This window comes from Misgurnus anguillicaudatus, chromosome 21 (assembly GCF_027580225.2).
Source record: "Misgurnus anguillicaudatus chromosome 21, ASM2758022v2, whole genome shotgun sequence".
Lineage (NCBI taxonomy): Eukaryota > Metazoa > Chordata > Actinopteri > Cypriniformes > Cobitidae > Misgurnus > Misgurnus anguillicaudatus.
The window spans coordinates 32,082,534-32,095,098 of NC_073357.2; the positions used below are offsets into that span (position 1 = coordinate 32,082,534).

The window sequence follows — 12,565 nt, forward strand, 5'->3', positions numbered from 1 at the left end:
CAGAGAACTCAAACTGTTCACCAATGTTTCTTTGGCAGACTACTCTCCCAGGATCCTTAGAGGCAGATCCTGTCAACCTGTGATGTACCACTGTGCCACAGAACAAAGTGCACCATTGCACTTCCATATGAAGCTGCCCCAGAGGGGCCCATTGCGGCAGTGCCTCTTGACGCCAAGGTGGATACAGATTTCAGAAGAGAAGGGATTATGGGGGGGGGGGCTGTTTTAATTCCATCCCCAAGGATTGCTATGTATATCTATGTTGGGTTGCTCTGCCATTACTAATAGCAGGACACAGGCCTGAACATTGGGGAATCCGTAAATGTCACTGTAAATTCATCACACACATTGTTTACAAAACGCACGCATCAGCATTTTGAAACAGGCTATATGATTTTAAAAGATGTAAACATTGCTATGGGTTAAATTTGAGAGGACGAATAACAATTTTTGTAAATCAAGTTTTTAACTAAATATACCATTTTTTACGAGCAGATTTTAATATTGCATATATAAAGCCAATGCTAAATGAGGAGGTAAACATTTTGTTATACATATTTTTACAGGGAAAATAAAATGTACTATGGACCTAACATGGAAAAAGATATCAATTTCAATGAATTAATTTAGGATTTTTAAACAATCATATGGACAATGCCAATTTACCCCAATATTACAACATCCTATAGGTAACAGACGAATAGTAAATGCTGTTCATGCATTGTATGTGTCATTTACATGTTCATCCAATGTTTATTCTTCAATTTACTTCCCTCAAGTTGTCAATGAACATTTCTAAAGCTCAAGTACCTCTTTAACAGACCATTTGCTAATTGAAAAAAAAAAAATCATATATATATATATGGTTTTATATATATAAGGTTTGTTTACATAACAGGTAAAGAAGTGAAAAGTTGAAGACAATATGCAATGAACAACACACTAAGCAGAGAACAGCAGCTCAAGTCGTGTTAACATTACAAATCAAAGCCCTATTATATTTAAACCAGATGTCAATGATTTGTAGAAGCTAACACCACAATTTTTCAGAGGACGGGAAATAAAATGTTTTTTATTGAATACCTAAAAATGGGTGGAATCTGTATTAGGTACCTTTCAAAAACAAGGGCTTCTGGTCGATTCGGTCTCAAAATGGCCAGATCAAAGCAGCCTCATTTCCAATTAAAAGGACAACATTTGGTTCAATGACAGCTCGCCCTAAAAAAATACAAACACTGGGGAAAACTAAGGATAGTTTTGATAAACAACAGACGATGAAAAACGTCAATGGTATGTTGATGTTGTCCTCGCTTTCGAAAAACCGTCAACGCATCATCTGACAGCACTAAACCCATTCCAAAACCTAACAGATACGACGTGTGTAACTTACTCAAAAGCAGCTGAATGTTGCAATGCTGGGTATCAGTAGCCCAACAGCCCTAAATGTTTTGGGACAGGCACACACTTCTCTAACGTTACCTAATGAAACTGCTAGCGGGAGGCTATTAGCTTCCCCTGTTAGTCAAACAATAGCTCCAACCAATTTACATTTGCCATTAACACAAAAACATTCAGTAACACTTACCTCTAACACGTCACAAAACTGTCAGTGTTCGGGTTAAATCCCTTCCCAGGGCATACGGTCCGCGAAATTCGTCGACAGACGTAGAAAGTGTCGGGGAAACGAGTGAACGTCAGCGGAGGCTTGTGTGAAACTGACAGGCTCACAAACCCGAGAGGCCCAATGGTTTAGCCTCCCCGCTAACTCACGGTTTTTTCGACGATTTCGTCTTAAAAATAGGAGAAACCGCCCGCAATACACAATATCAAACGGAATACGCCACGGCGAGCTAGACGTAAGGAGAGTACGGTTAATTTAATGGCGATTTGTGGCACAAATTCCTCCCCGTTTGCCCTCGGCTGCGAGTCCCCATTCCTGCCGATTCGCGGCGTCCATTAATGCACTGCTATGTGTGTGTTTGTGTGTGAGAGGCAGCTCTGGTACACACACGCACACACATCCACACTCGCGTTTCGACACTTTACGACATTCTCACAACATTGACGACTCATTTGTTGTCTTGATTAAAATTAGAAATATTTTGTGTATTCTCCATAAATTATCATATCGTGTGAACACTTTCGATACAGACGTTTTATTTATTGTGTAAATATAGGTAAATATAATAAACTTATTTTCCTAGTCATTTTATTGTCCCTGATCACCTGATGCCCTCTGGTGGCAAAAAGTGTTAGCACTTATAATATATTATGTACTGTAAACAACTGAAGAATCTTGTTAAAGCTTGCGATTTAAGGTTTTTAAAAATGTAAATACAAACAACATTACGCATTAATTATTACTAGTGCATTTTCGTGGTTTCCACCTCTTCTGTACCAATTCACTTGTAACTACATCCATTAAAATGAATTTGTAATTGATGCGGCGCCGAGTTGTTTGTATAATCATTGCTTTACTTTGTAGTCGTCTAATATTCTACACGCAATTATACACCGCGATTAAACGTTCATGGAACAGAGTTAGATTTTTAAAGCAGAAAATTTGTCACGACACGTCGTATATTTTTAAAAAACTATGTTAAACTTCTTTGACCAAAAGCTTATTATCGAATCAGATGTACAAATACATGGCACCATAATCTCCTTTATATAAAAAAGTCCTTTATTTACGTTCCATCATAGATATAAAGGCTAGATGGCTCGTCCGCGCTGCTGGCCAATTGAGTGCAACGTCCGCATTTTGGCGGCCATCTTAGGACAGGGCGCTCGCTCACTCGTAGCATTGAGTTTTAATGATGCAGGTACTTTTAAATGACCATAACTTGCTTAATTTTTTACCGATTTTCAAACGGTTTGGTTTGTTATAAACGTCAAAGATGTACCTATGACACTGCATACCTATACTAAAAATAAAAAATAAATTCATGAAACATGTTAAAACATCCAGTATTATAGCCACGTTAATAACGTTTGTAAAAACCCAAACCGTTTGAAAATCGGTGGAAAATTGAGCAAGTTGTGGTCGTTTAAAAGTACCTGCACCATTGGGCTCGGTGCTGCGAGTGAGCGGGCGCCCTGTCCTGAGATGGCCGCCAGGTGATGCCGTTAGGGACTCCGCCTTGAGCCATCTAGCCTTTATACATATCTATGCGTTCCATCCTCAGCTGTATGTTAAACAGGAAATTACAGATGACTGACATGCATTCTCTCTACTCCCAGCCAATAGAAATTGAGAATGGGATGTTGCGTTGGCCAATCAGAGAGCACGGAGCGGTATTTGAATCACGAACAGGCCTTTGTGCCTTAGAGCAGCTTGTTTTGGGTTGAAGAGTTCGAGTAACATCGAGGTCAAACAACGGCGAGATTTTAAGTTTTTAAAACTATCGATTAGTTATGGAAATGCACGCTTTGGTGAGTATTTTCGCTAATGTTTATTTATGTTCCTCTCTATAAAAAAGCCAGTTGTTGGTGTGTTTAGCATTACCAGGTCTCGTGTAGCCTCGCAACACCTTCGAGTTTGTTATTAAATGAAGTGTTGTAACATGCCGTTTGGTGTATTATCATCTTTTATTATGCTTGCTTGGAATTGTGCAGTTGTTCGTGTAGTATTTAAAATTTAGCTGTAATTATAATCTACTTTATTCTAATGTGGTCTATTTAACGTTAGTATCTACACGATCTGCTGAGTGTGGTTTAAAGGGATAGTTCACCCAAAGTGAAACACTGTAATTTACTCGCATTCATGTTATGTACGTTTATTTGTTCTAATGAACGCGAATAACGCTGTTTTGAGGAATATTTGTAACCAAATCGATCATGAGCCCCATTCACTTCCATAGTAAGAAAAAAATGATACTGTGTAAGTGAATGGGGCTCATGGATGTTTTGGTTACAAACCTTTCTCAAAATATCTATCTTTGTGGTCATTGGAACAAATGTATACATGCTTGCTACAACATGAGTGAGTAAATGAAGACAACTTTAAAGGAAAAGTTTACCCAAAAATAAAGGCTTGTATGTTAATGTCTGATCTTGTTCCCCCATAGCGCAATGCAAACAACCCTGTGTTCATTGGTGGCAAAGCAGGGCCTGTAAATGGCGGTACAAGGAGGGCAGTGTTTGGCGAAATCTCAAATTTTGCTCATAAACCAGTTCAAACCAAGGTATGTGTTTTCCCCACATACTCTGCATTCTTATTGAAAGGCTTCATCTGTATCAATTATTTTCTCTTTATGCTTCTAGAAGAGTCTACTTGTAAAACCAACTGTCCGGCAAAATGTGCTACCAAAACGTGCCCATGTAGAGCCGGAGCTCCCCCAACCTGCTGAAGTTGTACCCCCAGCTCAAGGTGATGTCAGTATGAAGGAAGATGAGTTGTGTCAAGCCTTTTCCAGCACCCTCTTTCCAGTCGACGATATTGATGAAGGTGATGCCGACATGCCCCAGTTGTGTTCCGAGTATGTTAAGGACATCTATAAATATCTGCAAAGCCTTGAGGTATGTTTGCCCTTATGAGGTTTATTTTGAAAGTTAACCTGATTCATGCACCCTATAACCGCTTTGCATCACTTACAGGCTCAACAACCCATTCATCCTTGTTATATGCATGGCTATGACATCAATGGGCGCATGCGTGCTCTCCTGGTTGACTGGCTGATTCAGGTGCACTCAAGGTTTCAACTGCTGCAGGAGACTTTGTACATGACTGTGGCCATTCTTGACCGCTTCCTTCAGGTATGTAAAATTGTGTATATTGGCAGTATTATTAATGCAGTAGCATGCAGTTAAACTGATTCTTTTCTTTTTAGGTCCAACCAGTGACCCGCAAGAAGCTACAGCTAGTGGGGGTTACTGCAATGTTGATCGCTTGTAAATATGAAGAGATCTTTGTGCCTGGGGTTGGGGACTTTGCTTACATTGCTGATGATGCTTTCACAAAAGCTCAGATTCGAGAGATGGAGATGTTGATTCTCAGTGGGCTGAACTTCGAGCTTGGACGTCCTTTGCCCCTGCATTTTCTGCGGCGAGCATCAAAGGCTGGAAATGTAAGTGTTGGTCACTAATGTGGTTGTACAGATTTTATTTTTTTGGGGGGTTGTCGGAGCCTCATGAGTCGTCTGCTCATCACCATGTGTTTTAGGCGGATGCAGAAAAGCATACACTTGCGAAGTATTTTCTTGAACTGACGCTGCTCGATTATGACATGGTCCATTATCACCCTTCTGAGACTGCGGCTGCTGCGCTGTGCCTTTCACAACTTGTGCTTGATGGCCAAAAATGGGTAAGTGTGGTACTGTAGCAGTGAGACTTTGCTTTTTCGCATTTTTCTCCCGCTAATAAATTGTTTTGCCATTCCAGTCACCAACCCAACAACACTACTCCACATATGATGAGGCTCACTTAAAGCCTATCATGCAGCACATTGCCAAAAATGTTGTTAGCGTCAATGAGGGTCTCTCCAAGCATGTGGTAAGCCATTTTGTAATTTTTGCTAATGTTTGAGGTCGTTTAAAACCATTGCTAACATTTGGCTCCTTTGTTTTTCAGAGTGTGAAGAAAAAGTATTCAAGCAGTAAGTTGATGAAGATCAGCCTCCTTCCTCAGTTGAAGTCTTCGCTTGTAAAGGATCTTGCTGCACCTTTGCTGTCCAGCTCTTGAGGATTTAACTTTTTTATGTAGTAACGGACAATCAACCTGCACTTTATTACGTGGCAGCCATTTTGGGAGATGGACTGCTGCTTTTAAACGGATGTACATATTCTTAAACTGTCTTTATTAATAAACGCTAATTTTAGCTTAAATTTTAAAATGAGGTTTTGAATTGGGTTTTATCTTTTGTGTATACTTCCTGGAGCTGTATATTTGCTTGAATGTTTATTTTGCAAACTGATGAACTGAATTAAATACCAAAGGTTTAACTCTGTGTTGGTGTTGTGTCTTGATCATGTTGACTTTCTTATGGTCCGAGACAATAAAACTTAAGTGTATAAATGCTCATGCTTTATTAAAAAGAAATAGACCCATGATGTGTTGCCTGCTGTTCATATTGCACAAATCTGCTTATTTGGAATAAGCATGCAAGTCTGTCATCTCAAGATTACAAAAACCAATAGGAAGTACCACCTGATAAATTTAAATCCATTGGGTAAATTTTGAACTTCCGCACCCGCTGAGATGCAGATGTAAACTATTTATGCAAAAAGAAAATTTCCCTTCAGTGACTAGCACTTCTTCAGCAAACCTTTTGTCTCTGTAACCTGTCCAGTATATTTCTATAAAATTAACTAAAAGTGCTTTTTGTAACTAAACACAGTACACTTATCATACAGTAATTTGGGAACAGAAGTGACTGCGAGTCTTCATAATTGAAATATTGTTCAATAAAATTGTTTTACAGAACTGTTGCATCTTTCCAAAAATGATACATTCAGCATTGTGTCAAGATTATTACCTCAATTTCTATTCATACAGTTTAAGAATTACAGTGCATTATATACATTTGGGCTTTTCTTATCTAAAATATGAAAGTCAATTAGCAGCACAACATCCCCCCAATAAAACCATTGATTTGGACAAAAGAATGAAAAGGTGAGCACCTTAATTTACATATAAAATCTATTGCAAAAGCTGTTCCCACATACAATGGCTACTTCATCTCTTCAAGTGAAAAAAGATCACCTTAAATATCAATGACAGCTGAACAAACCATGTCAGAAATAAATGCTATAAATACAATAAATAGTTTTGATCAGTGCTCACAGGGACAGTTCAGTATTTATCGCCCTGGAGAAAAGAGTGTAGTGGCCAACGTCTGCTCCTCAAAATACAGTCGCATGGCTGCTTCAAAGTGTCTGTGGCAACAGAATGTAAAGCTCATAGGGAGTCAACCACAGCCATGGCACACTTCTTTCCTTCATTCTCTGAATTCCTCATTCTCCGCCATTTCACCTTCTCGATTTGTCCAACGAGTCTTCTGAGGTTCATTAAGTGTCTGGCACAAAATGTTAGATCTTGGTCACATAGTTGTTTGGAAATAGGCCTTGTTTACCTCTCAATCTACCTGTCCACCATCCAGAAGCATCTAGACAATACAAAGAGCAATATGAGCTTATAATATGCGCATAGCAATACTTGATAGTTATTGTTTATTTATGAGAAGAAAAAAAACTCTACATGCACACACTGAGTTCCCTGCTTACCTTCCTTTATGATGTCAATAATGTCATCTGCATTAAAACTGAGCTCATCTGTGTCCTGGGCATCGTAGGCATACAGAGCTTTACACTGAGGCACATGGGGCTTAGGCTTTGGGGCGGGTTTGGGCCGTCCGCCTCCTGGAGCAGGCCTGCTGTTGGACTGTCTGTGGGCCCTTTGAGAAAATCACAAGGTTTGACAGATTGGCACATTTTATATTACTAATATATAAAGTGGAATTAATTGTGAATCTACTGTTTTTCAAAACCATATAGCTTGGCTTTCATTGTGATAGCGGCTGTGAGAGGGTTAGCTGTCTTGAGTTTGCGGTGTTAGTTTGTGTGTTCTCCACAAGGTGGTGACAGATATAAGCGTATATATTCACACGGGACTAGTCATGATGTTTGATTTAGTTGATCCACCACCTGATTCCCAAGCTATTGGTTGATTTATTATTTTTCTTTAGCTGTTGTAATGAAGGCTATTTGTAACCCCATTCAACTTTCATGATGCTGTGAAGAGACGTCCATCATGATAACAGCAGAGAAAAATTAGGAAAATGCCCAATCCAAATTCTTAAACCTTTGCATGGATTCGGCCAGAAAAATGCCTGGCTCTGTCAATACAGTACCGTTAACTGTAAATAATCTTTGATGTACAATTAAATGCTTTTATTTAATGTAAGATAAAACATGCTAAGTCTGAGAAAGAACATAAAAGGTAGATTTGGAGTTGGGCATCTTTGGGGTCAATCTACCGCTAGTAGGCTAAAATGAACCACAACCACTGCCACCTAACAGAAACTACACACATGCTCAAACTCACATTACTCCATTTCCAGATGACGGTCGAGTTCTGCTTGGTAAAGAAATACATGCGTTACACTCAAAACCAGCTCACTGTTTCGTCTTCCTGGATTCAACCTTGTATTCAAGCTTTAGCTTGAAACAAGATAAATTTTGACAAATAAGTCATTTCAAATATGTTTTCTCACCCTGCAGCCCCTTGATCCGGTACTCTCAGGAAATCCAGGTTGGGTTGCTGGGGTGTTTGTCTGCTGCCCCTGTCCTTGAGTTGACTGACGTTGGTGGGCAGAAACGGGCGGGCAGCGTTTCCCGACGTCTGCCTCTGATTGCCGTGATGTTGAGAGTTTCTTTGATTGGCAGCGTGATTCGCATTCTTCAGCCCACCATTTTGGTGAGCAACCCCTGGGAAAACACACAGGCTTAGCATCGTGAAAAACGTAAATCTTTATTAGATTCATACCGGATAGTATTGTACCTGGAGGGCCGGGTGCCATACGTGTTGGGGTATGTTGGTGGGTCCTGGACACGTTGTTGGTGCGGCTTTGAGTGACACCTTTCTTAGTGGGTCCTGGATGAGGATTGTAAATCATCATATGGTAAACATCAAGACTTGCATTACGGTACATTCACACGGGGCCAAAGCGTTAACGCTTGACAGAAGGCTTGTCTGAAGCACGGCCAAGAGCCAATCACAGTGGCTGCAGCACATGCTCCGGTCTTCCATAAATGTAATTGGCTGGCTCACCCTAGGTTATTTGCATAAGGCAATCTGATTGGCTGACACACGCATTGAAAAGTTGAGAAATGTTCAACTTCTGCCGCGAGCAACGGCACTGACGCGGCGCCGACGGACCCACAATTAATTTCGCCAATGCATGACGTCACCCATTAAAAGTGAATGGGAAGCGTTGGCGCTTATGCCCTGGGTGAATGTACCGTTACAGGGCGAAAACATTTTGGGTCTGTACTTACGTGAGTTCTTGGGCAGACCCGGCCCGATGCCGACCTGCAGCGTTTTGTTTGAGGGTCGCAGCACAGCTATGTCCCCCTGGCCTTGAATGAACTGCACCTGTCTGGATCCTCCTGCATTCCAGGGTCCCCATCCTTCTTTTTTAAGTTTTAGTTCCAGCCTGGAGTAGGAACAGCTTGTCATTGTTTTATTCGCACACTAAATAAATGTCACCAATGGTACAACATTTCAATAAACAAATTATCCAACAATAGCTTGTAGAAGAGGAACCGGTGTTTAAAATTTGAACGCTTGTTATATGGTTCTTCTCTTTTGTCAGTAAGTCACTTTCAACTGTGAGCATTTTTGGTTTAAATTTGGATTTATATATAACAAAGACATATCAACGTACGTGTTGCCAAATTTGAGAGGTAGCTTTTTCTGTAGTCTCTCTTCGTATCTGCGTGCCAATAAACTGATGAACTCCGTCTTAAATACACACTCCAGCAGGCTGTCGTATTCTTCCTCATGCAGGATCAGGAAGTCATCTTGCATTGTGCTGAGAGAGAGGAACATCATTTAATAAAATGTCCACATTTGTTTGATCTTAAACATCAGAAAAGCATTAAGGCACGTTTGAAAGTTTGGTTTCTTTTTGACTTGAACACATGCAGCGGTGCCCTGTTTAGCCCTATAAACTTAAGTCGTTTCTAATGAGTTTTTTACAAGGTAAACTTTCCCTTTACAGCAACACCTGGTTCGCATTATTGACAACCCCCCTACTTGCAAGGATAAAGGATAAATTCAAGGTTGTGGGGGTTGGGGCGATGGTGGCATGGCTAATTTGGGAAACTTCCTCTTAGGTGATTATTTGTAAGATGAGTAATCTTTGGGTTTCAGAGTGATGTATGATAACTTCCCTATACAGTCTAAGGAGCGCTAAAAACTAAAATAGACTTTATATATTACAAATTTCTTAAGTATTATGAAACACAGGGCCAACAAGGTCTGTAACATACAGACTGGACCTTTGATGTCTTTATGCCTATAATTCTGCAGATGGCTATTCAAGGCACGATGGGACCACATGCAGGCTGGAGATCAAGGGTCTGTTTTACACATGGGACGGGAACTGCTCAAAGCTTAATGTGTAGGTTTCCTGTTTTTATTGTAAATGTGTGCTATGTCACCTTGTGCAAAGGTTCACTACAGCTTACAAGAGAATGAACAAAAACCGAGAACGAGTGATTTGATGGTTTTGTGCACAAAAACATAACCTGCATACCTGAGAGAAACAGCCAAAATCTTCTCAACATCAATTTTACGCTTCATGACTTCTTTCACCTGTCCCTTCTCAGGGCCCTGTTTCACTTTTTCTCTTCCAATCAGGTAGACAGATTTAGGGGTGAGGATCAGGTCTCTCTTAATGCTCTGAATAACAGATGAAGATAGATAGAGACAACCATAGGTAAATACAAATTACACACTTGCTAAAAGCTGGATATTACAACGAAACTGTGAGAATGTTTTGGAGCCCTCACCTTAAATCGTCTGTCGTATTTGTTGACGGTGTCCGCAAAATCGATCTTTTCTCTTTTGCCCAAGAATTGCCTGAGTTCAGGCCGGTCATCCATGCCCAGGTAATCACCCATAAAGTTTCTGTTCAAACTGTGTCGTCTTCTCTCCTTTCTGTTCAGCAGCAGATCAGATGCTGGGAAGAGAGAAAAGTTATATTTTAGTTATGTTCTCAGAGCTTCAGCTTTTACCTTATGTCCATTACAAAAACATACTTTGGTGGTACTTTAGTACAGCTTTTTTATATTTAATAATTAATTGAATAATAATTAATAATGCAAATAATTATGGATCTGGATGTTCATTGGTTAATACAGCTTTATTCATAATAAAGCACAACCTTGACTTCTTCATATTCTTCATAAAAAAAACATATTTTTATATATGTGTTATGTTATATATTTTATGTTTTACCATGAGTAAATCAAGAACCATTGTACTTTTGTTAGTGGTCATCCCATGTCATCAACCAGTAGGCCTACTCTATAAACATGAACATTGACACAGGATGAAGTGGATCATTGTCTGTGTATGTAATATTATTTTTAAATATAACTTCTGTAATTCAGCTGAATGAGGCAGCTGAGGTCATAATGCAAACAGATTGGTGGGAAAAACCCCCTTTGACTATGAGGCATTTTGCTATTTAAGATAACATTGGTTTTCCCTTTCCTCCTAATGTGCTTGTCTTTGCATGTGTGTTCATGGAGGAAGGCTAAAGTGTTAGACATTACATACAACAAGTCAGCGCAAAGCAGAACTCACCCTCTTCTCTCATCTGAACATATTTCTTGCGGGCACAATACTTCCGCCATGCCGTCTGAATGGCTCTGGCATAACCGTCGAACTTGCGCTCTCTCGTCTCCTCCAGCAGGAAAAGCTTTAAGAAATTAACATGTGGTGAATTGATGCATGTTGTGCATGTCATATGTCCAGCAGTTGAGGTCAGGCTTTATGTATGGGAGACGTAAGTTTACAGAATATGCAAAATGATAATTATAATAAAAGTGGGAAGCTTAAAGGAATATTCCATTTTCTTAAAAGAAAAATCCAGATAATTTACTCACCACCATGTCATCCAAAATGTTGATGTCCGTCCCCGCTCACTTGATGTTTTTTGAGGAAAACATTGCAGGATTTTTCTCATTTGAATGGACTTTAATAGAGCCCAACATTTAATACTTAACTCAACACTTAACAGTTTTTTTCAACAGAGTTTCAAAGGACCATAAAGGATCCCAAACGAGGCACAAGGGTCCCATCCAGCGATAGATCGTCATTTTTGACAAGAAAAATAAAAAACATGCACCTCCAATCCACAACTTGTCGTCTAGGTCCGGTCGTGATGCGCCCACGCAATACGTCATGACGTCAAGAGGATGAACGCGAAACTCCGCCCCAGTGTTTACAAGTGTGGAGAAAGAGGAACGTTCCTACGTTGTTGTGTGTCAACTGATACTAATTAATGTCTTTGTGTCAGTTTATCGTTTACAATGGTCCGCAAATTTGCGTTTTATATATGTAACACGTGACCTCCCTACATCACTACGCATTTACGTTAGGTCGCGCTGGACCGGACCTAGACGAAAAGTTGTGGTTAAAAACAGTTAAGTGTTGAGTTAAGTATTAAGTGTTAAGCTCTATTAAAGTCCATTAAAATGAGAAAAATCCTGCAATGTTTTTCTCAAAAAACATAATTTCTTCTCGACTGAACAAAGAAAGACATCAACATTTTGGATGACATGGTGGTGAGTAAATTATCTGGATTTTTCTTTTAAGAAAATGGACTAATCCTTTAATGGCTCAGGCCAAGCAAGGGACTCATGAACAACTATCACAAAACACAAAAGCAGTCACTGATTGTCCAGGTAACTTCACACAGTATTAAATGTAGGGTATCACATTTTGAAAAATGCAAACAGTAGCCGACTAGCAATGAAATCACGATCCCACCCTCCTGTCAAATCGCCATCCAGTCACGCCTCTTTCAAAACACAAGAACACACACATATCAGACGGT

General features: G+C 39.8%; 3 protein-coding genes across 6 annotated transcripts in view; 1 reads left to right on the forward strand and 2 right to left on the reverse strand.

Annotated features, from left to right (window-relative positions):
* rnf111 (ring finger protein 111) overlaps positions 1-2,034 on the reverse strand; it is a 43,826-nt gene extending 41,792 nt beyond the window's left edge. For 2 of the 3 annotated variants that reach the window (XM_073858940.1, XM_073858939.1), the window contains exon 1: positions 1,586-2,034. The gene's annotated coding sequence lies outside the window, so the exon portion shown is untranslated. The remainder of the gene's footprint in view (positions 1-1,585) is intronic. The other variant, XM_073858938.1, reaches the window with a different exon arrangement.
* Positions 2,035-3,272: 1,238 nt separating this feature from the next.
* On the forward strand, positions 3,273-5,944 carry ccnb2 (cyclin B2). The gene is made up of 8 exons (XM_055203162.2): positions 3,273-3,432; positions 4,068-4,184; positions 4,264-4,518; positions 4,597-4,755; positions 4,830-5,066; positions 5,162-5,302; positions 5,380-5,490; positions 5,569-5,944. The coding sequence occupies exons 1-8, from the start codon at positions 3,415-3,417 to the stop codon at positions 5,677-5,679; spliced, it is 1,149 nt and encodes a 382-aa protein (XP_055059137.2). The 5' UTR covers positions 3,273-3,414; the 3' UTR covers positions 5,680-5,944.
* A 55-nt stretch (positions 5,945-5,999) lies between these two features.
* Positions 6,000-12,565, reverse strand: part of myo1ea (myosin IEa) — a 59,476-nt gene continuing 52,910 nt past the window's right edge. Inside the window, exons 20-29 of one of the 2 annotated variants that reach the window (XM_073858941.1) lie at positions 11,311-11,425; positions 10,512-10,681; positions 10,256-10,401; positions 9,383-9,529; positions 8,994-9,151; positions 8,497-8,589; positions 8,210-8,423; positions 8,041-8,070; positions 7,221-7,390; positions 6,000-7,102 (exon numbers count right to left, since the gene is read on the reverse strand). In XM_073858941.1, coding sequence (XP_073715042.1) covers positions 7,026-7,102; positions 7,221-7,390; positions 8,041-8,070; positions 8,210-8,423; positions 8,497-8,589; positions 8,994-9,151; positions 9,383-9,529; positions 10,256-10,401; positions 10,512-10,681; positions 11,311-11,425 — 1,320 coding nt within the window. In that variant the 3' untranslated portion in view covers positions 6,000-7,025. The remainder of the gene's footprint in view (positions 7,103-7,220; positions 7,391-8,040; positions 8,071-8,209; positions 8,424-8,496; positions 8,590-8,993; positions 9,152-9,382; positions 9,530-10,255; positions 10,402-10,511; positions 10,682-11,310; positions 11,426-12,565) is intronic. The other variant, XM_073858942.1, reaches the window with a different exon arrangement.

What these genes read in the sequence shown, in the direction of transcription:
- ccnb2 (XM_055203162.2), top strand. An exon ending in TTCTTGACCGCTTCCTTCAG is followed by an intron (nt 4,756 to 4,829) that starts GTATGTAAAATT and finishes TTTTCTTTTTAG; the next exon opens with GTCCAACCAGTGACCCGCAA. An exon ending in AGGGTCTCTCCAAGCATGTG is followed by an intron (nt 5,491 to 5,568) that starts GTAAGCCATTTT and finishes TTTGTTTTTCAG; the next exon opens with AGTGTGAAGAAAAAGTATTC.